Raw genomic sequence first — 23985 nt, forward strand, 5'->3', positions numbered from 1 at the left:
ACCAGAAACAATCGAGGACAAAGACCTGAAAGAGCCAGTCCACAACGTTTTCAAGGATATTCTGGGGGAAGACCCGGAAATGCCTATACCCATAGACAGAATTGAAAGGGTGGGCCCCAAGAGGAGGGAACATGGCCCCAGAACCAGGGATGTGCTGGCGGCGCTATCAATATACAGCCAGAAGGAGAGAATTCTATACGCCTCAAGTACGCCGGGAGCATTGAAGGTGAATGGTATGGAAATTCTCCTATTGCAAGACATTGCACAATCCACGTTGATCAAGCGCCGGGCAATGGGGTTGGTTACTCGGGCTCTCATACAAAAGAAGATATGATGTAAATTAACTTTCCCATTTGGTATCCTAATCACATGGGAAGGCAAACAGCACAGAATCACAACTTGTGGAGATAAGATGTCCATTCTACAGATAGACAAGGATGACTAGCAAGTCACAACAGTGGGCGGGAAGCAGGCTCTGCCAAAGTGGAAGCCTTGGGAATAGGAGAAGGTGCGAGAAAAGACAAACAAGATTGCTAGGTACCGTGATGGAAACTCGGTTCTAGCCGACCAAAAAGGAGGACTCTGGAAGAAACCCAGGTCAGACGGTCATAAGCCAGCAAAGTAGGAAGTTGGTGGGGGGGGGGGGGGGGAGGAGGTGGATCTCGCTAGGGAATAGTTGCGCCCTACACATTTTCTTTGGGGGGGTCTGGCGGGTCAATGCCGGGAGGATGGTCCCCCTGGATTCACTAGGAACTTTGGTTTGCACCAGAGGGGAGGGTTTGGGGGTGGGTAGGGGTGGAGGGGGCTGGAGGGGTGGGTAGGGGTTGAGGGGGGCTGGAGGTGTGGGAGGAGGATTAAGAGGAGCAGGAGGGAGGGTGGAGGGGCAGGGGAGTTAGGGGAGGTAGCAGATCCAAGTGCTGGGGATTAGGGATGCATAGGGTACATGTGAATGTAGGGCTCTCAGGTTTGTGGTCGGGGTATACTAGCAACCCAGGACAAGCAATGCTAGTGCCCCCTGGATTGGATGTGCAATCGGTGGTCAGTTTAACATGCTAACATACAACGTGTGGGGTCTCAACTCCTCTGGTTAAATGAAAAAAAACAGGAGCTTTTCCTTGCCAAACAACACCCAGAGGTTATAGCACTCCAGGAAACACATATTTGTACAAAAGAAAGGCAGAGGCGTAAACTTAGAGGATACATGACTCTGTTTTAGGCCAATGCAGAAAGGAAGAAGGCAGGAACCCTTGTAGCATTTAGACAAAACCAAGGCTTAACCATCCTGGACTCTAAGGTGGATGAATGGGGCAGATATATGTTTGTGAAATGTAAATTGGGGACTCAACTGATGACAATTGCATCCGTTTACGCACCAAACGTGGGATGGGATAGTTTCATAAGCTCCACGTTGGCGACTCTGGAAGTATTCGCCTCAGGGGATAGCATTTTAATGGGTGACTTCAACATAGCATGGGACTCACTCAAAGATCCTGTGCGAAAATATATCACAGTCAGGCGCCGCCCTTGCACGCGTTGAAACTAAAAATGGACCTCCTAACATTAAAAGATGTATGGAGGAATAAACAAGGGGACCTGGAGGGGTACACATATTTCTTCCATGTACATCGCACATTCTTTAGAAAAGATTATGTTTGGGCATCCTCTTTGATTGTGGGCAGGATAAAACAAATAGAGGGCGGGGCTATTTTTCAGTCAGACCACATTCCGCTGATAATCAGCTTGCAATGACCAAACATATCTGATAGGCTCTGGCAGGGTTCATTCCTGGCAGAGCCTTTAAAAGATAAAGTCCTGACGGGGGAATTAGGAGACACAATGAGGGAATACTTTTCCATGAATCGTACACCAGATGTGGAAGAGGCGACGGTATGGGATGCCTTTAAGGCTGTAATGAGGGACCATATCATTGCAGTGACAGCGGCGAGGGCCAAGCAGCTGCATCAACTGGAGATGGATTTAGAAACCAAATTTAAGGGGTTAATGTCAAGTATGTTGCAAGACCAGAGTAGGTCACTAAAACGGGAACTTAGAAGTGTGCAAGGACAACTGGAAATGGTATATACAAGGAGTTCAGAAAAGGCCTTCCTAGATGCAAAACAAAAATGTTATGTTGAAGCGAACAAGGTGGATAGCCTGTTGGCTAGACATCTCTTGAGGAAAAGGGCTAGCCAGAAAATCATTCAGATAATAAATAAACAGGCAGGAGTTACATCCATATGGTCCAAGCAACTATGTCACCCCAACAATTAGATTAGTAATAAACAGGTCATTCTCCCAATCGATAAATATTATCAGGGGCATGAAACAAGGATGTCCTCTATCCCCTTTACCCTATGCAATATACTGAGATGCACTATTAACTAAAATACAACTTGCGGAACACAATAAGGGTATCTCGTTTGGGAGGGAGGAGCATAAAGTCACGGCGTTCGCTGATATCCTGCTTCTCACTGTAATCGACCCATATAGGTCTTTACAGGGAATATCCCGGGAACTTGGAATGTTTGGGGTGGTGACGGGCCTTAAGATTAACGTCAAGAAATCCAAAATGTTAAATCTGTCCTTGGGGGCTCCCCAGCTCCTCGCACTAAAGTCCACATCACCATATACCTTGGTGGAAAAGCAACTGACCTACTTGGGAAACCAGATAACTAACTCCCTAGTATCGCTTTATAGAACAAACCATGTCCCCCTTCTCGAGAAAATAAAGGACGCATTGAACAAATGGGGCCCTCTGGCAATTTCCTGGTTAGGCAGGGTCCACACAATAAAGATGTCTATTCTCCCAAAAATCCTATATTTCTTCCAAGCGCTGCCGATCAAAATTCCCCAATCCTTTTTTAATGCCCTAGACAAACATATCTCGGCTTTTATTTGGAGAAAGCAGATACCAAGAATAGCCAGGAGAGTGATGTGGCCTCCCGTAGCAAAGTGGGCCTGACCATTCCTTACTTCTGTATATATTACAAGACGGCCCAACATAGAATCATACGAGACTGGCGGATGGGTAATCGTGAAAAAATATGGTGCAGGATTGAAAGGGTGATAGTAGGCAAACCTTTAGACAAAGCATTATGGCTGCCACAAGTCAACAGGCAATAGAATATGCACAAGAGTGCAATCACAGCCGTAGTTAAGGTATCTGGGATGAGCAGGTTAAGTGTAGGGGGATTACGTCATTTCCCTGCCCGTTTACCCTCATTTTCCATAATCCTCAATTTACCCCTGGCATCGAACGGGGAAGGTAAAAGCAGTGTGTGGGGGGCAATTGCAAGCGACTGCGGGACTTGAACCAGGGCCAGGAAATTAAAACATTTGACCAGTGTCAACTCGATTTTGGGCTGACAGAATCTGCAAGGTTCAGCTATCAGCAATTGAGACACTGGCTGGTCAATCCCGCAGTGAAAACTGCCACAACAAGACCCTTAACCCCTTTTGAACTATACATTACTACTAACTCAGGCGACATAAATCTGATCTCTGCACTATATAAACTGCTGGTGGATGCCCCCGAACTGGCCGTACATGCTCCAATGGAAAAAAGTAATCGGTCGCCAGATACAGTTAGAACAATGGGAGTGTCTATCGGCCGATATCCCTAAACTAACAAGGGCAATACAGACACGGGAAATGCGGCTAAAGGTGATGTTTCTGTAGCACTACATGCCAGAAAAGCTACGCAGATTCTACCCAAGCATGCCCTTGCTATGCTGCAGGGGATGTGGGGGAGTAAGAGACTGGGGGCATATTTGGTGGTTGTGTCCCAAGTTGCATCAATTCTAAGCGGAGGTGAATGGGAGGCTGGAAGAGACATTCGAGTGCCCGAGGAACAGATCCATGGAATGGGCATACTGGGACTCAAGGGCACAGAGCATAAAGGCATGATCAGAGGTGAAAGGAAAGCATATACTATTGTGTCCCTGGCGGCTTTGCTGGCAGTAGTCCAGAGATGGAAACAACCACACCCTCCAGATGAGCAAGAATGGATAACCAAGTGTGGAACTTTGTGTCCTTGGAATGGTTTACTTACTCCCTCCAAGGGAGCAGGCCCACTTCAGCGTGGAGTGGGTATCATTTCTATCATTTCTGCATAATGACTACAAAGAGTCCATGTGCCCTCAAAGAGTGCAAACATTGCGCATATCATAGGGCAAGACGAGTGAATCATTGATATCTAATATACACAGTTTGGGTCCAGGAAGGGGGACTAAGGGAGTGGAGAGAGAAAGGGAGGAGGGGGGAGTGAGTTGGTTTTTATGTTATACCAAAATTTAATACAAAGAATTTGAAGGAGAAATCATACTCTGCAAGTTAGACAAGCAAGATGGTTAGAACTCGGATCAAATGATACCATGGGCCTTGTTTACAGTCTGGAAAACCCCTCAGGCCTCCACTGGATGTTACCCGTTTTAACTCCTTTATGAACGAGAACACCAAGATGTCCAAAATATGCTGGGAGAAACATGGGAAGAGAGAGAGGAGGCTCCAAACGGCAAATAGTTTGAAAGAGCACATGACAGCTGTTAGATCTTTAGACCAGACTCACATGGGTAAAGCACAGGAACAACAAAAGTCCTCCTATGATAAAAAGGTTTCTTTAAGGACCTTTTCCCTAGGTCAAAAGGTGCTGTACCTTTGCCTACTTATGAAAATAAGTTGATATCCAGATGGCATGGACCATACAAGGTACTGGAACAAATGGGTCCCTGTAATTATAAGATCTCACACCCAGACCATTGTCTAAAAACCCAAGTTTACCACATAAACTTATTGAAGGAATGGAGGGAAAATCCTACAGAGTCCCAGGCTATAATATTATCTTGTCTTTTACCAGAAGACACAGAAAACAAAGCCTTAATTTCCCCTGGCCTCAGTAACAATCAGAAGCAAGACCTGTTCAACCTTATATGACAGTTTACTGATGTGTTCCGAGAGGAGCCTGGAAGAGTGAAGGATATTTATCATCACATCCGCACTCCCATAGGCATAGTGATGCACTTGAAACCTCATCGGTTACCTAAGGCTAGAAAAGAGACCATCATTCAGGACGTTGAAAACATGCTAGATGCTAACATCATTGAACCTTCTAATAGTCCTTGGTCCTCCCCTAGCATGTTGGTGGCAAAACCTGATGGAAGTTGGAGGTTTTGTATAGACTTATGAAAGGTCAACACCATCTCTGCCTTTAACGCTTACCCAATGCCCTGTATCGACAATTTGATAGACTGGCTGGGTAATGTTGTCTACCTTTCGACGATAGATCTAATGAAAGGGTATTGGCAAGTCCCTTTGCCTGGACCAGATAAAAAGAAAACTGCCTTTGCCAATCCCATAGGGTATTTCTTTTTAAAGTCCGGCCTTTCGGTCTGCATGGTGCTCCTGCAACATTCCAAAAATTAATGGATAAAATCTTACACCCATATTCAGAATTTTGCAGAGCTTATATAGACAACATTGTGATACATAGCAGTATATGGGAAGACCATTTTTACCACCTTTACACAGTCATGAGAGCGTTAAGAAAAGCAGGACTGGCCACTAATCCCAGAAAATGCAAACTGGTCCAATCTGCAGTAAAGTATTTGGGGTTCTTTGTGGATAACAGCACTGTCCAACCACAGCAAGAGAAGGAGAGAGCTGTTCTCGATACCCCCACTCCAAAAACTAAGAAAGATCTAATGGCCGTTTTGGTACTAATACAGTACTACCAGAGATGTATTCCAAATTTCTCCAGCAAAACATCCAGACTGACAGATAAATTGAAAAATGCTGAGCCCCAAAAGATCAACTTGGAAGAAGAAGAGATATGTTATAAGCCCTATGCCAAAACCCCATTTTATACGTTGCAGATTTTTACAAAGAATTCTTCTTCCCGACTGATGCTTCCTTAATGGGTCTACGAGGTCTGGAACATCTGATTTTGTACATCAGCAGGAAGCTCTTTCACGGAGAAAAGAACTACTCAATCATCAAATTAGAGGTAATGGCAATCAAGTGGGCAGTGATTCATCTACAGTATTACCTCCTGGGTCACAGGTTTCACTTAATAACACCCACTCTCCTCTAGTATGGATCAGTCAGAGGAAGGAATCCAACCCTTGGGTAATGCAGTGGTACCTGGACCTTCAACCTTACTGCTTAACAGTGGAACACCGGAAAGGCCGAGAACAAGGTAACAGACTTCCTATCTTAGCTTCCTTCATCAGGGCCTAGTAATGATCATAATAACACAAGTTGAAATTAAAACATCACCAAATGAAGGAGATATTCAAAAAACATATGACCGTAGTACATAAATCCATTTAGCACAGAGTCAATGCCGGCCACATTCATTCCACGTCTATTTCCAAAGGTATTCATCCCATATATAAGTGTATGTCACCAATCAGAGCATAAAAACAATATAAAGTCATACACAGTAAATGCAGAAATAAAAAGGTATACATACGGATTGGATTGGTGGATGAAAGTGAAGGGAGCACAGCACATAAAAAACCAACAAAAAGGGAACGAGAGTTAATCATTACTCTAAAGTAAAGCACCACCAAAATATATGCAGAGTATGTAAGAAAAACTGACCTTGCTTCCCTTTTGTGCAATGGTGCATGTAAAAATGGCTGGGGAGTTTCTTCCGGGGTGACGTGTTCGTGCGCATGAAAAAACAAGCTCCCAAAGAATATCTGTAAATATATGCAAGGGGGAAGTTACCAGGGAATGGCCATCGCTTTTGGATCCTGACCCTGAGCGTGGAGAAGCGAGGGAGGATCACCTGGGTGGAGGGTCCTTGGAGATTGGGAGTGGAGTACCCACAGGTTGACACATGGTATCCCCCTTTCCCTATTGAAAACCAACCTAACCCTCCCCAGCCTTTCTAGGCTATTGTAAAACATCTCCCCTCATTTCCCCACATTTTTCCTATGACAGTACTGGGATGAGGAAGAGGCGACTAGGAGTAATGAAAACTAGTAAGACTCCTTTCACTGCTCTAGTACTGGGATAAGGAAAATGCCTGTAGAGTACTGTGAAGGTCAGGCATGTCCCTCTAACTACAGCCAGGCAAGCCCAACTGAGAGCTCAGACCTGCAACCTGTCAAGTGGTTGCAGGTGTATAAGTGGAGAGGAAAAGAGCAGCAAGAGGACAACCAACAGGGAGGCCTGAGTCGGAGAGACCAGCAGGGGACCCTGCACGTTAAGAGGCATCCGTGCTGGGACCTGAGAGGAAGCGAGGACACCGGCAGACAACCCAGGAGACCTTTGAAACCCAGGGAGTGCTGGCCCGCTAGACTTCCACAGGCGTGGGAGCCTCCGTGGTTCGCAGAGAGCAGAGCAGCGGGAACTGCAGACAAAGGAGAAAGGATCCCGCCAGCATCCCTGGAAGGGAAGCAGAGCTGCCGGCATGTGCAGAAAAGCACCCGAAGTGCAAGCCAGTCAGCGAAGCTGAAGCATAGCAACATAGCAGCCAGAGAGGAACGCTGAGGACTGGTGAGTGCAGGGGAATGGCACTCGAAGCTGGGGCTCTCCTAGGGGCTACGAATAAGTAAATGAAGTACCATAAAATAGAATGCCAAATTAAATTTCACGTACCATATATAGGTGTTAGGTCATCCAAGTTGATACAATTATTATATGCCTTCAGATAGCTTTGTCTTAGCCTTTGGAGGCTCTTTAACAATGTACTAGCAAGTGTTCAATTCCTCAGTCCCAAAATAACCTACAAAATTGTGCATTATGCAAAATCCCTAACTGAGCACCATTAGTCATGAGTGCTATACTTATATTAAATTTCACTCTTAAATACTGTCTTGCAATGGTGCTATGAGGATATGGGTTTGACTTCTCGATTGGAGATATACTCACAAAAGACTTGAGTTATGGATTCCTGTAAATAAGGTTACTAGGTGCTGTTCTTTGCTAAACTGTGAGAGCTTTGTTTTCAAACGGGCCTTTACCACATAAGTGGCTCCATTTAACGAGAGGCTGCAGAAACCCTCTTGCCATTTAATGTGGTTAGTTATCAGACTACCAAGGGTTCCTACTGTGTTGTGGGCATCGATTTCGCAAAAGGCTGTCACAAGGTCCCCCATCATAGTGCCAGTCTTAGATTTTAACAACTTATCACAAAATTTTATGGACTTCACAAGTGTGTCAGTTCAAATTCCACATACAGGAACTCAACTGGAAGGGACAGTGGTAAACAGAGTAACTTACGCAATATAACCGCTTCAAATCGTCTCATTGACGATCCACAGTTAATGCCCCAGATTCAAAAGAACGTACTTTCAGCTGATACAGCAACAGTATGGTTTTGATTGAGATGCCACATTGCCTACCTATAAAAGTCCTCATGGTGCTGACTATGTTACATCTACATTTAATATCCTGCCAATGAGTATCCCACTTCAGATTAGTTTGTAAGTGTATGCCTACATATTTCTAACAGCTGACATCCTCCAATTGCAACCCATGAAGGGTATAGACGAGATGATGACATGTGGGCTGACTGGGCGACGGTCATTGTTGTACTTTTTTCTATATCGATAACTAAACCATTTGCTTCAGCAAAATTCCCAAGTGCGACGATCAGACTTTGTAGTCCAGTAGGAGTGTGGTCTATTAAGACCAAATCGTCAGCGTATGCCAACCAATTGGTAAAGTGACATCCCATTTCTACTGCACTAATTTCCATTGTAAAGCATAACATTTCTAGCAACCTGGTAAACAAAAGCTTACGATAGCCAGCTACAGCATAACTTGCAGGAAGATAGGTGATATAGCTAAAACCCCTGTCACCGACTCACCACTTCATGTTCCTGTATTCTTTTGATTACATGTATGCCACAATCTGTAATAGAATTCCTGTTACCTTCAGTCTTTAACATCTACCCATCTATTTTTTGTTTATTTTAGTTTGTGTCAACCTTACGTCCCCGGAAGAAGAAAGAGAAGACAAAACAGCTGGATGCAAATTCCACACAAGGAGGGAAAATCTCAGTGAAAGAGAAGAGCTTCAGTTTTGAGCCTGCTTGCATCCCTCAGAGAAGTGGATCACTAACCTACAGCTCAAGCTCTAGTTTTCTTCCCAATCCCTGCAAAGACAAAAGATCTGCCAGCAGCCCGACTACTATGACCATTGACAAGAAGGAGATATCAAAACGGGTTCGGCAGTCAGTGGAGGAGGAACTGGAGAAGTGCCGGCGGCAGGTTGGCTTTTCAGAGTCTTATGCCGAGCCAACCAGTTCCAACTCAGTGTCCGAATCGGACTCTGAATCCAACGAAACTCAAATCATGGATACCAATGATAAAGAGAGGAAGCAGGTGAGCTAGTCTACAAAGCATCTGTATTCCCCCACCCCCTTTGCGTTTTTCAGTCTGTTGAACCACTGTTTTATTGCTGTCAAAAGCCTATATAGAGCTTCCACTTTTTCAAGTTATTTTATTTTTTTTTTTTATTTGTATATAATCTTTCTAGATTTTTTAACAAAGTTTCCAAAAAAAAAAAAACAGTTGAGAAGAAAGGATTTGTTCGAAAGAAACGGTGGAACTTTTCATTCAGTCTGTATTGGAAGAAGCACGTTAAGGATGTATTTCATGATGTTTATAGTTGCCAACTGCCATGCCTGTTTGTCTCCGTCCAACAGTTTGTTCCAACACGTTTCTTCCTTTTGAAGAGTAAAGTTTGTAAAAATGTCTGTCAGGTATCTGTCACGAATTTCTATCGTCGCCGGACAGTTCAGGAGAAGGTGGCGTATGGTTTCCTTGTCCGTAGTGGACTTGCAGAGACGGCAGAAGCTGGATAAGGATTGTTGTCTAATCGCCAGTATTTCGTTAGTTTCTAGAAGGTTCAATCTTATTTTTAAAAAATAATTTCGGGCCGCTCTATTTGGAAATAATTTCAGAAAAGGTCGGATACAGTCGAGTTTCTTAGAGAAGGGAGGAAGGTGACTGGCAAGTTTGTACTTTGAGGCAGAGTCGTTGGTGTTGATCCAGTCGAGTTCTTTGATTTTCTTGACAACTCGAACGGGATTGGCGATGAGATCTTCTGTGTTGCAGGCAACTGAGTCTAAGATGTTCAAGACTTTAGTTTCCCATCGAGTGAGCATATGGCAAGTACCCAGTCGGATTTCTTCACTTATCAGTTGGTATGCGTAGGGCGTTTCTTTCTGTCTACATTTCCGATAAAGCCTGACGCTATTGCAATCCACAATTGATTTTAGCGAGGAGAGAGTTAGTTCTCGTCTAATTACTGGTATCGGAGTTGTTTTCGGCAGGCCCAAGATTGGGCGTCAGAAGTTTGCTTCTAGTTTTGGCCATAAATCGTGAGGAAGATTCGGCATTGCTTCGGCGCCATATGTCAAGGATGGGATAACTTTCCTTTTGTAGAAATCTCTTACAGGTCTAATTGAGAATCTACCATATTTGATGTCAATCGCCTTTCCTTGTGTGGCTAGCTTGGTAGTTTTGGCGCGTAGGGACTCTTGCATTGCTTTTTCTTTGTATGAGCTATCTAGGGTGACTCCCAAATATTAAAAATTTGTGACTTTTTCAATGGTAGTAGTGCCAAGTTTCAAATTCGGTGCTGATTTCTTTTTAGGGAATTTCTCTATTATCATCATTTTTGTTTTGGATTCATTTATTTCCAAATTGTTTGACGTCATGTAGAGTTGAAGATTTGTTAATTGGCGTTGAAGACCAATAGGGGTATTATCCAGCAAAATCAGGTCGTCGGCGTAGAGTAGGCGACTAATTTGTTCTCCTCCGAGTTTAGGGGGGAAAACTCTAATCTTTGTTTCCGTTTCCTGGAAGTCGCCTAAATAGGACAAAAACAAAGCCGGTGCCAGTGGACATCCCTGTTTGACGCCTCTGTTAGTTGTTATTGCTTGTGTTAGAGTGCCTTGCTTATTCAGACGGACCCTCATGGTAGTATTTGAGTAGAGGGCTTTAATTGGGTTGAGTACGTCTAATGGACATCTCCATAGGGTAAGCTTTCTCCACAGTCTTTCTCGATCGACTTTGTCAAAAGCTTGTGTGAGATCGACAAAGATGATATGTAGGCGTGGGCGACCCTCCAAGATTTTGCTTTTGAGGGCACTCAATATCAAAATGTTGGCATTTGTCCCCAAATTCTTTTTAAAGCCAGTTTGAAGCTTGTCGTGGCACGGGGAATCTTTGGCCCAAGTAATGAAATGTTTTAGCAGCAAGGACCCAAACATTTTGCCTATTGGATCAAGGAGGGCGATAGGGCGATAATTCGCTGGATCTAATCTATCCCCTTTTTTGTAGATAGGGACAACGTTTGCACAAGTCCATGAAGATGGAATTGATTTTGTGGCTGTGCAGCGTTTAAATATTTGGCTCCAAAGAGGAGCCCAAGTCTCTGGATGAGATTTCAAATCGAGGTTCGTGATGCCATCCGGTCCAGGCGCACGTGATGGTTTTAACTTTTTAATTAAGGCGATAATGTCCTCAATGTTGTCCACACTGATCCAGGGGGTTTCGTTTGGTTCCATCAAAGGGGTTTTGATAGTTGGACTCTTAAAAAGGGTTTGGAAATGGTGTTCCCAGGTCAGTTGACCAATTCCATTTATTTGGCATGGTCGATCTCCTGGTGCAGTTGAATGAAGTAAGGTCCAAAAGTCTCTGGCGTTGTTTCTGGTGATGGCCGTGAGAATATTTTCCGCGTCTTGTTGGTACAACTTATGACGGTAGCATTTTAACCATGATTTGTAGTCTTTAACGGCCACTTTAATGGTCTCAAGTGCAGATGAGGGCTCCAACCCTTTTGCTTGTCTTTTTATTCTCCTCAGTTCTCTTTTTTTTTCCGTGACTAATGTGTCATAGGTATGTTTTCGGTCTGGTGGTGGAGTCTTCTTTTTTTTTTGAGGAGCTTTGAAGATGGTCAGTAGGGGTAGGTAGTCCACGTCTGTCCTAGGGAGTTGATTACTGTGGTCTTTATATTGTGCTGTAATAGTAGTTATTGCTTTTTCCGTTAATCTGAGTCTTGTTCCTTGCGTGGAGAGTTCAATATCTGAAGTCATGGTGTGGTTAATCGGAGAGGAGGTAGACCAGATTGTTTCTAGTAGGTTATGGTCACTTTCCTTTGTTTTAATCACTTTAAAGGAGATGATGTGAGGTAATAGAGAACGAGATACAAAGATATAGTCAATTGTGGAGGTTGAGTTTGCTCTTTCCCAAGTTGGAAGTCTATTAGGGTCGGGAAATGTTAGATCTAAGTTGTCAAAAGATCTAGACTTCATTAAGTTTTGCCATTTTGTCGGCCTCTGGTCTGCTGCTGATTTTTTTGATCTATATCCCTTTGTGTTTACCGAGGGTTGACTGTTTATGTTGAGGTCACCACATAAAATTACGTGGTCAGGCTTATGTGTAACTTGCACCCAGTCCAGTTCTTGTTCTATTGTACTGATGAATCTTGAACTTTCAATAGTGGCTGGGTTCCAGTAGATGGTCACAATTATGAGTGTCTTTAGCAAGGTTTTAGACGATTCTCTTTTTTTGGTAATCCAATTTAGCTTTACCATCAACATGAAATGGTTTTCTTTTAGCTTTTGCGAGTTTACGAGACCTCGTCCGCTACGGATTGCGATCAGGAGACCAGCCGTTGGGCGGCCTAAAGAACCTTTCTTAGCTAACACTGTGTGGGTTTCATAGCCATCAAGTACTGGAGAGTGTATAAGCCATGTCTCTTGTAAGCAGACAATATCATAGTTTATTAGGTTTGAAGATCCTGATGTTAAATGAAGGAAACCTCTGGTGTTCCACGAGCACAATTTTATTTGGTTTTGAACATTTGCATTTAGACGGTCTGTTGTGTTGCTGTTGATCGTATTCTCGAATGGCTACTTTTGTTGGTTTAACTTTAGAGCCTTTGGTAACCATGACCAGAGAGAAAGTAGAGGTGGGTTTGAAGATGGATTTGTTGTCACTGGATAGGGTTCGTTCTGAACTGTCCTTTGGAGTTTTTGACCTTCTTTTGGGAACGTCAGTCTACCAGCCGGCTCTCTATACTCTGGGTTTAGGTTTTCCGGGCCTTTAGATGGCTCCTTAGATTTTGATTTATTGATTATTTCAGACTGGTTAGGTTTTTGATCCAATGCTGGGCCGTTGATCGTTTTTTTTGATGATTGGTGATGTTTTTGACGTGAAGACTGGGAGTGTTCTGTTACTTTTGTAGATGCCAAGAAATCTTTATTAGCTTGGTAGTTGCAGGTTTTAATTTCTCTTGAAGATTCGGTGAGATCGTAGCCCATTATTAAAAGTTCCTCAAGGGCAGATTCCAGGGCATTTTTTGTTGCGTATGACGCTATGTATAGGTGTGAAATTGCCCTGGATCCCTGATGGCTCGGGTCAACAATTTGGAGATCATCAGACTTCACTACTCGTAGTTTCGGAATGTAGCTGAATAAGTCCATAACCGATCTTCTATTTAATATTACCTCATCATGATTTCCCGGGATCTGTTCTAGTTTCAATATCCATCGTATTAGAGGTTTTGTGTGGTGTTTTGTGGTTTTTGATTTGTAGATTGGTCGTTGGGCTTCCTTGCTGGGGGCTCTTGTTGAAAATTTCTTTGGTTGTGCTTTTGGCCACGAACGTTGGGAATTGTTATGCGATCTATGGGATCGTCTTGCTGGCTGTTTACTCGAAAAAGTTTTTTTCCGTATTTCAATTTCTTGTTTTGGATCGTTCGTTTTAGGGGCTATCAAGGACTTTTCAAGTGCAGGATCTTTAAATTTATGGTTGGTCATGGCCAGTCGCGTTCTTCGTTCCTCTAGAGTTAGAAATGGAGATTCTCTAGTCTTTGTTTCTTTATTGGAATTTCCTACCGGCAGTGTAGGAATTGTAGATGAATCAAGTATTTCTTCCGAGTTTCGGTTCGAGGTGGATGATTGGTCACTGATATGTTGAGAGATGTTCATCATTTCTTCGTCATTTAGAAATGCTTCTATTCCTCTAGGAGATACATTTTGTATTTCTTTTTCGACTCTGCTTACCACCCCAGTTTTCTTTGGTTTATCCTTTATTTTTGATGGAGTAAAGAGGTCTCTTTGAGCATCTATAGCTTTTAAGCTTGTTGAATTCACTTGTTGAATTAAAGGTTTTATTGGTATTGATCCTTGTTGGTGAGAATTTGTTTTTTCCACCCTTTTTGTCAACTTGGTTTTTTCTGTCGAGAAAGTGGGTGGGACAGTTAGGTCGATGAATGAAGAAATTTGAGTACTTTCTGAGTTTGTTTGCGAGATGACCTGGGGGGTATAGCACGTAGTTGGAGCCAATTTTTGAGGTGGGTCAGTAATCTGATCTTGGTTCAGTTTGATCGTAGATGCGGAAATCTTTGATTCTTGTGCCATGATATAACCCTCTAAAAAAGTTATTTTGTTCAGCATTGAAGTTTGAATCGCTGTGTGATCTTTCAACGAGTCCGCTATTGTTTCGTATAGTTTAATGAAAGGGTTGAGGGCTATCGATAGTGCTGACATTAAAGTACAAGTGTCAAGCTTTTTTGGATGTGGGTCAGTTGCATTGGTGTCATGATGAACAGCTGATTTAATTATCCCCGGAGTTGATGGTCGTATAGGGGGTGCAATAATGTTTGATGATCTTCTAGGGGGGAAGTCATAAGAATGTCTTCTTTGGTTACTATAATTGTCTAGGTTTGAGTAGAAAGAATCTAAAGTTTTCTCAAACTGTAACTTGTTTTTAGATTTGACAGAATACTGACTTCCACCATCTTTGTCTTGAGTTTGTCGGATTAATCTTGAGGGCTCGCTTAGTTGTTGTGGTGAGGTCGACAGAACCTGATCTTTGTGCTTGGTGCTGTCGTTTGGTTGATGTAATGTGTCATTGGTCGTTTGTTGGTCTTGTATCAGAAATTGAGTGGGATTTATTATCGTAGAGCCAGTTTGCTTTGGTGGTGCCGAGATGGTTAGGAGAGGAACAAAGCTCTCTCCTTCGACTTGCTCTCGCGTGAAAGTCTGGGTGCGACTCTGCACTTCTTGATCACTGATGAAGGTTTTCGCAGAAGTAGTGCTTTCTGGGGCTGGTGTTAGATTAGTTGTAGATAGTAGTGCCAAGTTTCGAACCTGCGAATTCCCCAACTCTTCCTGGATAATTTGTGGTATTTTTGAGGACACTTGGCCTGAGAAATGCCATTTTGTTGGATCAATATCCGGAGCTGGCCAGGTGTCATCTTTTGTTTGGGGGATAGGGGATCTTCGTTTTGCTTGTAACAATCTACGATGCTTGCTAGGTGGTGTTATTGCATCAGCTGCCTCTAGAATTTCTGCGTCAGTCAGCTCTTTACATTTTTCTTGGATGGCTTTGGAGTGTCTGTTGAAAAAGTCTGATAATAGCTTAAAAGGGCGTTGTGGTTTTTTACTGCCCTTTCTTATTGTTTTGGAGCCGGCACGAGGAGCTTTAGTAGGATGTGTTTGTTTAGGTAGCGGTTTAACCAATCTTGTGGGTTCCGCTTGGTTATTTGACAATTCTAGGGTTGAATTTTTCTTGGTAGAGACGTCTCTAGGTCGTGATCTCTTTTTTTTTGTTATGATATTAGACTCCTGCGATGGTGACTTTGTTTCTTGGGGCACAAATGAGCTTGTTGAAGCCATCGCGTTGTTTTCTGGATTTGGTATGTTTGCTGGTAAGTTGATATGGGTTTCCCTATGTATCATTGCTGATACCGTAAGATGAGGTTGATGAGCCGTGCTTGACTCTCAAGCCACTCGGGCACTCCTGCCCTATTGCCGATGGGCGCCGGATCTCAGAGGCTCCAACTGGCTGTGTCTCTCCTTCTCTCAACTGGTTGGCGTGCCAGGCGCCTTCATTGGGGTCCCCCCCCAACCCCGCCGTGTAAGCCTCGATCACCGTCGAGACCCGCGCTGCCTGCCCGCTCAACGCCGCCTCCCCTTCGAGGGGCCGCGGAGCCGCGGCTGCAGTGGCGGGGACGATCAGAGCACTCGGCCCTATCAGCGCCCTCGGGGGCTCCGACTCCGGGCTCAAGGCGGTCCCCCCTCCGGGGGGCCCCCCCGAGTCCTCGACGAGGCAACGACGCGGGCGGCGCCGACTCTCTCTCGGGGCCAAGCAAAACCCCCGAGAGTGCCGGCCCGGGCCGCGGGCTGTCAGCGGCCGGCTTCAACACAGCGGTCTGGGGGAAACCCGCGGCGTCTACTCCCAGGACTGCAAGCTCCTCCTCGGGTAAGGCAGCTTCGCTGCAGGGTGGTAAATGTTTGTTGCTATAGGTAGCAGAGCCTTTCTCAATGGTTTTATGGTGGGGAAATTGGACGTTGGCAACACAGATTCTATTTCCCATTTTTGTTTTAGTATTGAGGCTTGGGTTCGTGAGGATATCACGGTCGTCTGTTGTTTCCATTGCAGTCGAAGGGGGACTAGTTTGAAGTTGATGTTGTGTGGGTGATGTAGTTGTGTTTTTGGTTAGCAACTTGATTTTACTTCTTAGAGAGCGGCCTGTAAAGTCTTCTGAGTCCAACCATTGTGGTTTTGAAGGTGATGAGGCCGCCAGGCCCGTCTTGCCTGGCATGACTGCAAGACTGCCACTCACCGCCACTCCGCGTCCGCTCCGCGGAGTCAATGAGGTTTTGTAGGGAAAGGTGTAGCGGGAGACACACCTCTCGAGGATAGAGCTGGAAAAAACACTGGCTGCTGCAAGACTGCCACTCACCGCCACTCAGTTATTTAAAGTCATCATCCATTTCCTGTGTTTATTTCTTTGCACATTTGTTTATTTTTCATGTGCTTAAGGACCAATTTAGTTGTAGTTGAATCTTTGTGATAAGGCTGAGGTGAAGAAAATTAAGTTCCACTTTCGAAAATATACAAGCAGAAGTGATTTATTTTTACAGGAGCTGCACAATCATGCAGATGTCTACTCTGTGAAAAAACCAATTAAGACATTTTAAAGTTAATTTCAACTTTAGAGCATTTTATGTTTTGAGCCAGCTCAAAGAAACTCCACACATGTAGTACTTTCTTGCCTTTACATTTTGGCAACCTCTTGAGCAGCTTCTGCACTGAGCTTTGTGTAGCTCATTTCAGTAGTACTTTCAATTAGTTCCAGGAATAGTCTATTTACTTTATTCCTGCGCATGTTGTACACAGCCAGGCCTCTTGTGTCACTTACTACACAGGCTAGGTAGCTTTTGCCTGTAGCAGCCTGGCCATTGATTTGTATAATTGATGTTTTAGTTAATTATTTTGCATATTTCAAATATTTGAAGGTCAATGCCAATTTGTATTTTGCCACTGAGGATTTGTCTCTGAATTTGACAAATTCTTATTTTGTCACCTTGAATTTTGCAAACATATATTTTGCCAATGTGTATCTTGCCACCTGGAATTTTGACACTGTGATGATCTGCCTTTGAATTACGTTTTTTTGTATTCTGTCAGTTTTTATTTTGCCACTTTGAATTTTACCACTGTATGGTTATGCCTACTAGTATTCTGCTACCTTGAATTTTGCCACTATGAGGGTTTACCACTTTTAATCAGGCCATTGTGAATTTTCCCACTTTGAATTTTGACACCTAGAATTCTGTCACACTGAGTTTCCGACTGTGAGGTTTGCTACTTTGAATTTTGCCAATTTGTAGCTTGCATCCTTGAATTTCGCCACTTTGAACATTGCCACTTGTAGGTGTTAGCATTTGTATTTTGTAACCTGGAAATTTTGCTACCTTGAATTTTACTGCATTAGAATTCTGCTGCTTTGAACTTTGCCACTCTTGAATATTGCAACTTCTATATCTTGCCACTTTGAACCCTACCACCCTAACCCCTGCAGCCTGAGAATCTAGCTGCTTTGAATCTAACACCATTAACTCTGCCACTTTGAATCCTGCCACTCAACCTTGAATCTTCTGCAACATTGAGTCATTTCACATTGAACTTTATCAGTTTGAACGCTGCCACCTGGAATTGCGTCATTGAATCCCAACACATTGAGAGGTAGCTCTCTGAGTCTACCAGTAACTTTCGAAACATGGAATCCTACCACCCCCATCTCCACCACTGTAAGGCCAACCACTTCAAACATTGCCACTTTTGAATTCTGAAGATTTCATAACCATGATGGCTGTATGCCAAGGCCAGAGCCTGTCTGCACCCTTCAGAATCTGCATAATCCAGCATTGATGGCTGTCTCTGCCCCTGCATCTAAGGGGCTGAATACCGACTCCAGCAATGGCTTTAAAGTGCCGGAAACGTGAGATTCAAACAGACAACTATACGTCACGCAGAGAGCCTACGTTACCCTGAGTAGAATATCCAGGATGGGATGCAAAACAAGACAGACCTGCCCCAGATGCGCAGCAGAAAATGCAGATATGCTGTACATGTTCTGGACCTGCCCAGTAATAGCACAATTCTGGGACCAAATCAAGACGAAAGATGCCACAGAGGGATCCAAATGCATGCTTGGACACCAGAATCCTACTTGCTGGGACTATTCCTGAGGGGTAACAAGCAAAGAGTGCATCTGGCTAAAATGAAAGACCTAATGAGTATTTTGGCGAAACGCTGAATTGCGATAGCCTGGAAATCCAGAACAGGTCTGGCAATCGAAGCATGGTGGGCTGATTTAAAGCTCTTGTCACTGGCTGAGTCGACAGTATTGACAGTGGCCCTACAAAGAGGAGCACACAAAATCAGCGAAAAGATAATGCCATGGAACAAAATGGTGCAGGAGCTGTTTGCACCCAATGCAGGAAACAACCCGGAGAGCCCAGCGAAGAAGAGTAATGCAAACAAGGACTCTAATGAAGGTGGGGACGCTGTACTAGCGGCGAGCTGTAGACAGTTTGAAGCGGGTAGACCAGAGACCATACGCCGTTCTAGGAAAACATGCCTGGACACCCACAAGAGACATTGGGAAATGGAACGTAGTGTGACTGGAACAAGCGCCAAACCATACAAACAGTATGATGCTCCCGCGACCGAGAGTTGCATTATATGCACTGTTTGTTGTCAAAGTGTTGTACACAAAAACCAATAAAAATGTGGAAAAAAAAAACAAGGACTCTCATAAATATTTGAGGACACTGAGACATGGTGGCATGTCAAGTTTAAATCACTCTGTTAGTTCAGATCCCATTGAAGAGCCTGATTTAGGTATTGTAGAAGATGATACTGCAGCTTCTGATACAGGTAGTAACCCAGTACCTAGAAAAGCAAAAACCAAAGAAAATATTTGGAAAAGGGTGTCTCAAGAGGGGGGCGTGGCTTAAGGGCCATGTAAGAGGACGTGTCCACCGAGGGGCTCCCGTCGATCCTACACTGATCCTTTTTAAAAGCCACGCAAAACCAACTGCTGGGGACAGAAATTTCATGTGCAGACCTGTGAATACTTGAGGCACGACTGGAGCAAAATGCGGAGCGGACCGGCACAGTGACTTGTGTGCTAGCAGCCCGAGGAAACTTGCAGTGGCGCGGAGACAAAGCAGGCAAGAGGCGGCCCAAGGCAAACAAAGGAGCTGCTCCGATACCTAGAATCCGTTCATAGGCGGGCGCTTGCAGGTGAACCAAGCGAAACCGAACACATACGAGAATGCCTGGTCTCAATGGAGGCGAAGAACTAGGATCCCTCGCCGCCACACAACGGGCTTGAAAAGCACGCCTGGGGCCACTAACAGACAATTACAGCATCGGCGCACGAGAAACAGACGCACGCGCCGGGAGACACGGGAGCTGCCTGGCACACTGAGCGGATGCTCAGAACAATATGACATTGCGGGCGCCCACTTCCCTGGCAGAGGCACCGGACTGGGGGATGTAAGGATCGGAGGAAATGTTTTTTTTTTAAAAGAACAATCCACTGCTGGGCTCTGCGAAGCCCCAGCAACAATGTTGCAATGCCACAACGGAGGTGAAACACATTGAATACGCTCACATTTGAGTCTTCAGCGAGCCTCGGAAAGCCACCCTGCAAGCTGATCAGCACTGCCAATGCGGAGCTACAAAATATAAACACAAGGCCGCACTCATCCTCCAAATGCTGGCCCAGCCACCCATCACGCACAGTGGGGCACGGGTTGATACACGGGGACCAGTGTGAAACTGGAGAGCCACTCTGCAAGCCGATAAGCACTTCCAGTACGGTGCTACACAATCGAAATGCGAGGCCGCATTCAACCTCTAGACGCTGGCCCAGTCACCTAACACACACAGTGGAGCACGAGCAGAGACACAGGGACCAGTGGGGGCCCGAAGGAAGCAGGGTGCAACGCACATGAAGTGCCGGATGAAGCTGTGAAGAAACACAAAGAAAAAAAACACAAAGAAAAAAAGTAAAAAAAGAAAAACCTACACTGGTGGTAACCTCCCCTCCTAAAATTAAAGAAGCTAAGGCACAATCCCCATAGCCCAGAAACGTGGAAGGCGTCCCATGGCGCGCCAAAGTAAGGTGCACACAGCACACCCAGCAGTAGGCACTACTGAGGACCCCACCAACAGTCAGCACCATTGACTAGACTACGCCACGCAGCCAGGGATTGCCAGAGGGAGAGACGGGCCCGAAACGGACCGGTCCTGGCCGCAAGCTGACACCGGGCTGTAAACTCATACCGACCAGGTCTCACCACATGGCGCACCATGCAAGCCTATCATTCAGCGGGAGGAGACCGTGAAGGGCAACCAAATAACCCAAGTGACACGTGGGTTGGCCACCAGGAACCAAAGAGACAGAAACACTGCGCAAAGTGGCATACCACACCACGGCTGGTGACTGGAGGGTTTATAAAAATAGTAACGCTGGCCCACAGGTCCCTGGACGTGCTGACAGTGAGGGGCCCCACTCATCGACAAGGTGCAAAGACAAAGAAACAGCAGCGGCGAGGACGTGGGAGGACACAACCCATTCGAGACACGAAATATAAAGCACATGAGAACTCTCACTATAGCCCCCTGCAGGCACCGAAGTCCAGCACGGACTAATTTTAAGGCCTGAAAGACCATTTCTCTGAGACCCTTAAGAGCAACATACAGCAACGTTAAGATGGCGAACAAACAGATCAAGGGAAAGGGTAAACAACCCACGCTGGAAGAATACGCCAGAATGCCGCAAATGTCAGAGGGAGCTAGGAGCAAGGTGAAGACCCCCGCCACAGACACTGCCGGGGGGAGCAAAGACCAGCAGATCCTGGAAGCGATTGCGGATTTGAAACTGGCATGGGAAACTAAACTGGAATCAGCCATGGTTGAACTGAAGGCGGCATTGGAACTTAAAGTGGCCGCAGTACAGGAAGAGGTGAACCTCCTTAGGCAGGATGTCAGAACGCACGGGTGAATTAGAAAAGGAGATGGTCCTGAACATGTGCGTCTCACAAATAAGAGATTCACATCTTAGAACAACGCGTGAGTAATCTGGAAAATAGGGTGGAAGAAGCAGAGGGACGCGCCCTGAGAAATAACGTACGCATTGTGGGATTGCCGGAAGGAGCAGAGGGACCGAACCCCACGGACTTTGTTGAAGCAATGCTGCTGCAGGAAATAAAGGGGGGGTGCTGACTCAGGGATTTGCGGTGGAACGGGCGCACAGGGCCTTGACGAGGAGGCCACCACCAGGGGCCCCACCAAGGCCAATAATCGCCAAAATCCTGAACTATCGAGACAGGGAAAGAATCTTAGACTTTTTTCGGAAAGGAGGAATGACACAAAGGGCATCGGCGACCATCACAGCATACCCGGATTATACATTGATGGTACAGAGACGGCGCATGAACTATGGCACTGTGAAGAGACGGTTGCGGGAAGCAGGTTATAAGTACATGCTGATATACCCGGCGAAGCTGAAGGTGTACCACATAAACAGAGCATTGTTCTTCGACACCCCAGACGAGGCATCGGACTGGCTTGACACACAGAACTGCCCATCGGAGACTGGTAACCAGAAGGAAGACGGCGCAGATAAGTAACATGGAGGCTGCAGTACCTACGGTGCTGCGGTCTCAGACACTGGGACTAGATTATAATACAGGGCGAAGGCAGTTGTGACTTTTGCCACATGGTCCGCATCAATAAGGATGCATTGGCACAGTGATACAGTGCAAACTATGGAAGCCTCGGGGAACCCGCTCTTGAACCCACGCAAATAGACTAGTTAGGAAGCCGATAGATCAGTAACGTCCTGATGGGTTCCTGATCTCGACACCCCGAGATAGAACCAAATACGGGAGAGCCTGAGATCCAGGGATGGAGCTAGGCACCAGTTTGGGATGGATAGGGAGGGGGGAGGGAGGGGAATGTGTGCAGTGACTATAGTTTGGGGAAACGGGATGGGGGTTTAGTTGGGGAGTTAATGTTGATGGTTGGGGGAAATTTAAGTTTGGGTATGAGCCTACACCCCGAAAAGATGAGATTTGGACAGTATTTGTGGAAGGAAGTGCGGGAACCTAATATGTCATGGGAGACCTTAAAAGTAGTTACCTGGAACATCAGGCGGCTCAATAGCTATTTAAAAAGAAATAAGGTTATGATGTACCTGCGTTGGCAGAAAATAGACATAGCCTTGCTGCAAGAAACTCATCTAACGCAAGAAAAGCTGGAGGTGGTCCGAAGGAAGTGGAAGGGGACTGTCGTGGGCGCAGCAAATTCAGCCTATGCTAGAGGGGTCATTACCTGGGTTGCACCGCATGTCCTGTTTCAGTTACTGCACTCTACGGTCGAGCCAGACGGGAGGATGGTAATAATAAGGGGGTTGGTGGAAAACAAGGAGATAAGTATTATAAATACATATGCCCTGAATCAGGATACGGCGGCATACTTCAGAACTCTATATAGCAAACTCAGCGTGAGCTTTGGGGGGGCGGTGATTTGGGGAGGAGACTTCAATTGTGTACTAGATTCGAAAATAGATAGATCAGATGCCAAAATAGATAGACCCACCCCAGCTGCCAGGGCGTTATGGTCTCTGTTAGCGGATTTCGGGTTAGAAGATGCATGGAGGTCACACCATCTACAGGACAGAGAATATTTGCACTATTCAGCCCCCTAGAACTTACACACTACACTGGACTACGTGTTCGTCACACATGAACTAATGATAGAAATAGCGCAGGCAGAATACAAAGCGAGGGTCCTTTCAGACCATTCGCCGCTGATACTAGTATGGAAATATCGACCCCCGAGAGCTAAGATACCAACATGGCGCCTTCAAGCAGAAGCGTTGAAAGATAATATTTTTAAGGAGGACTTGAGAGAGGAAAAAATAAGCTATTTCGAGATCAATACTGGCAGCGTGGAGATAGCGGATACGCTCTGGGAAGCCTTTAAAGTAGTAGTGAAAGGGATAGCCATAGCCAAGTCCAAGGGGCTACAAGGAGGGATTTTGGTTGAATTACAGGAAGCGTAAATGGAGCTAGAAACAGAATTGAAAAGGGGAGGTAACACTAGGAAAGTAATGCAACAATACTCAGGCTTCAGCAGAAATGCGCGGGGTACTTGGAAAGGCTGTGCAACCTCAACTATAAAAAATACATAGAGAGGCAGCACGCAGGGGGGGACAAACCAGGGAGAGTCCTGGCATGGCTATACAAAAATGAGACTCCCAGACCCACAATCAGAACGATAGCGAAGGAAGATGGGGGTATAGTAGACACTCAAGAGGGAGTTAATCAGGAATTTGTAGACTATTACTGTATCCTGTACGGAGATGCGGAAGACAGCGACAACAAAGAAATAAAGGAAACACTGGAGGATATTGGATTGCTGCAGATTAGCGCAGAAGAGCTAGATGCACCAATCACTCTAGAAGAATTGGAAGAAGTAGTAATTTCATAAAATGTACAAAAAATAGGTACTCCCCCGCTTTTAGAGATGCTAAATGAGGCATATGAAGTCAGAAGACTACCAGAGTCCCTAAGAGAGGTGATTATCATACCACTTCCCAAACCCAATAAGCCTGGTTGTGAATTCGGCTCCTACAGACCCCTGTCG

General features: G+C 45.2%; 1 protein-coding gene across 10 annotated transcripts in view; it reads left to right on the plus strand.

Annotated features, from left to right (window-relative positions):
- Positions 1–23985, plus strand: part of PPEF2 (protein phosphatase with EF-hand domain 2) — a 703213-nt gene that overhangs the window by 515657 nt on the left and 163571 nt on the right. For all 10 annotated transcript variants that reach the window (XM_069626300.1, XM_069626309.1, XM_069626302.1 and 7 more), the window contains one exon: positions 8929–9336. In XM_069626300.1, the coding sequence (XP_069482401.1) occupies positions 8929–9336 (408 nt within the window). The remainder of the gene's footprint in view (positions 1–8928; positions 9337–23985) is intronic.

This window comes from Ambystoma mexicanum, chromosome 6p (assembly GCF_040938575.1).
Source record: "Ambystoma mexicanum isolate Mex_15411 chromosome 6p, UKY_AmexF1_1, whole genome shotgun sequence".
Lineage (NCBI taxonomy): Eukaryota > Metazoa > Chordata > Amphibia > Caudata > Ambystomatidae > Ambystoma > Ambystoma mexicanum.